The sequence below is a fragment of the Cynoglossus semilaevis genome, chromosome 18 (genome assembly GCF_000523025.1).
Source record: "Cynoglossus semilaevis isolate Cse_v1.0 chromosome 18, Cse_v1.0, whole genome shotgun sequence".
Classification (NCBI taxonomy): Eukaryota; Metazoa; Chordata; class Actinopteri; order Pleuronectiformes; family Cynoglossidae; genus Cynoglossus; species Cynoglossus semilaevis.
The window spans coordinates 576,937-580,101 of NC_024324.1; the positions used below are offsets into that span (position 1 = coordinate 576,937).

The 3,165-nt window shown below is 48.3% G+C and overlaps 1 protein-coding gene across 1 annotated transcript in view; it reads right to left on the bottom strand.

Annotated features, from left to right (window-relative positions):
- LOC103393799 (regulating synaptic membrane exocytosis protein 2-like) overlaps positions 1-3,165 on the bottom strand; it is a 28,752-nt gene that overhangs the window by 15,079 nt on the left and 10,508 nt on the right. The window contains 6 exon segments of the mRNA XM_025065327.1: positions 4-200; positions 449-635; positions 994-1,154; positions 1,236-1,446; positions 1,705-1,806; positions 2,598-2,621. Of these exon segments, the coding sequence (XP_024921095.1) occupies positions 4-200; positions 449-635; positions 994-1,154; positions 1,236-1,446; positions 1,705-1,806; positions 2,598-2,621 (882 nt within the window).

Here is a 3,165-nt window from a genome sequence, read left to right on the forward strand (position 1 = left end):
GACGCCAGGGAGACATCGCTGTGACGCCGCTGATGTCGGACTCTGCTAACCTGCGCAAACATCCTCATAGCTTCTTCGCTAGGTTGTGGCTTGACTGGATAACGAGCTAAGTTTGGGTCACTGCGGTATCTTGCCTGAAACTCCTCCTCCTGACGCCGCCGCAGCTCAGATTTGTCAACAACTTGGTCCAGAGGGTGGTCCTGACCCAGAGAAGACCAGACCAACAACAACAGTTAGGTCGTGCTAACAATGCTACGTCTGAATTAGCATCTATGTTGTGAGTGCTGGAAAATTAACTTATTCAGAAATAGCTAAAGCATGATTTGACTTGATAGCGTCTAAGCTAGGAACTGAGCGTTAACGTACGTTGATAACTTTTCCTCTGCGTTGGGGTTAGCTAGCTTCTGTTACGGATTATTAACCTAAATCATTTGTTCAGATAACTAACCTGCGAGTGCCAGCGACCTCGTGTGTCTCTGATTGGTTGCCTTCGTGCTCGTGGATCCTCGCCTCCGTTTCCATGGAAACCGTGTTGTGAGTGAACGCTGCGGTCCAGGCCCAGGTCGGAGGGAGAGCGAGGAATCCGGCCCACACTTCCAACCCCATCGTAATGTGGCCCAGCTGGGCTTCGCTTCCTGTCAGTCACACATAAAAAGAACCAATGAGAAAACACCAACAGGGAGGGAGGTCCTGGGGGGGGTTGGGGGGGGGGGGTCCTAATCCCTAGAGTTGATGAGAAACACTGTCTTACAGTTTGTCCTTCAGCTGTTGGAGGCTTCACCACACACACACACACACACACACACACACACTCAGCAGGTTTATATATCTGATCAGGATCATCACTGAAGCCCCGCCCACTCCAAATGACCCCTCCTACAGTAAGACAGAGGGCGGGCAGACGAGGGGGGGCGGCTCCTCCAGGAGGCGTTAGCTGGCCTAATGTGAATGAATACAAACTGTGTCACAGCAGCTGATGACATCATCACCTACCGCTCCGTGGCACCGTTGCTCAGCAGTGCCCCTTGTGCTTGCGAGTGTGGAACTGCGTAAGACGTCTGGTCCATAAAGGAGTGGGCGGAGCCAGAGTGAAAGTCACCTGAGCTGGTAAGGATTTCCTGTTTTCTCCTGCACACGTTACACACCCACATGACCTGAGGGCGAACAGAGCAGCGGATAAACAAACACAGACCTGAGAACAATCACAGACGTCAACGTGATGCCGCGTCCGTTACCTTGTTGGCTCTCAGAGGGACCCGCCCCCCACAGCGAGCGCAGAATCGGTTCTGACAGTAGCAGCAGGTGCGGCCGCAGCCGTCGGCAAACTTAGTTTTGCGACAGATTCCGCAGGTGGGAAACTCCGCCCTGGCGGTCTGAGCTGCCTGAGGCTCCTCCCCCAACTTCTTCACCTGATCCTTGTACATCTCAAACTGCTGATGTAACTTCCTGCGTGGGGACAGAGGGTGGGGTCAAGGCGGGCAGTCTCTGAGGCTAACAGTAACGTTAAGGATCTCCATCCCGTCATTGTTAGCATTAGCCAAACTAGCACGTCACCTAAATGACAGTCATGGCCACACCCTGACGTTCAAGGATATACTTTTTTTTTTTTGAAACGTGACGATCAGACAGACGACACGCTAACGTCAGAAGCGCCACAGAGAACATGTGACCTCACATCTGTTTCTTTTGTAATATTTTACTCACGTCTGCGACTCGTCATCTGTCGGACTTTTAACCTGCAGAACCTCAGACACGTTGGTGGCAACATTATTGACCAAGTGACTGAACTCCGACAACAGGTTCCACCTGTCCAGGTGATACACAGCATCAGCTGACAGAGCATGGATTGGTCAGAGGGCGAGCAGGTGGGAGAACAGGAGAGAGATAAGACGCTAAGGCTAACGGTGACGCTAATGGTGAATGTTTACCAGTGTTTCAAACTCTCTCTCGGCTCAGAGCAGTTTGACTGTTAGCAACATCCTGGGTCTTAAGTTTAACTTGCACCTGAGCTAACAAATTAGCAAACATGCTAACTGTCTGTCTCGTCAGTTATGCTTCGAGCTTATTTCCTTAGCTACAATACAGCTATCTAAACCTTGCTGGCGAGAGTTAGCTTAAAAGCACTTGTCCCACACAGCCACTGGTTTAGCAGTGGTTTTTAACGTTAGCATTCTGTTCTTAGTTACACCTGGACGAAGACGCTGTTAGAAGTAACTACTCAGAGAAAGCTATCATTAGCTATTATTAGCTATCATTAGCGATCATTAGCTATCATTAGCCTTTCTAAATCAACAGTCGGATATCATTAGCTATTATTAGCTATCATTAGCTATTATTAGCTATCATTAGCCTTTCTAAGTCAACAGTCGGTGGAGGGGTGACAACTTAGCATTAGCAACGTAGCATTAGCTCCAGGAGATGGCGATGGTATTTACTTCACTTTCTAAATTAAAAGGCAACAGACATCATTCAACTACGGAGGCGCCCCCTTGTGGACTGGAGGAGCAGTGGGCTGGAACGCAGTTAAAGACGGGACGTAGTGAGGGTTGAAAAGTAGGGGGCGTGGTCAGGAGTACAGTTCAGACTGTGGTACTCACGGAAGTTTGACTTCCTCCTCATTTCTGAAGACCCGGGGTAAAGATGAGGTAGACGAGGAGGAGGAAGAAGATGATGATGATGATGATGAGGATGATGAGGATGAAGATGATCAAATTAAAAAGTCAGAAGTGTCAAATGTTTGATATATCAATAATAAAACAAAGAAACCATGGTAACAGAGGGGTGGGGGGGGGTCTATGTCTGTGGTTGCTTTTAGACACAGGGGGCGCTCATGGCTTTCTGACAGCCTCTAGGTAGACAACAAGGACAAAGGTAGAATATACAGGATATTTCTGGTGAGTACAACTTCAGTCCCTTGCCTGCAGAGGGAGCTATAAGCTTCAACTGCATCTGATTTGAATACAAAAATGAGACAATTTTTAAAAATCTATGTTAATTTCTTTTTACTGTAGTTCTGAATATCTTCAGCAATACTGCCACCTATTGGCCGTGTTGATAAACATTGCCAACTACGTCCACCAGGAGGAGCCTGGTTCTAACCCTCAAATGAAACCCTTTAAATAAACGTGACTTTCCTTCAGCTGCTGAGGAAGAGTTCCACTGAAG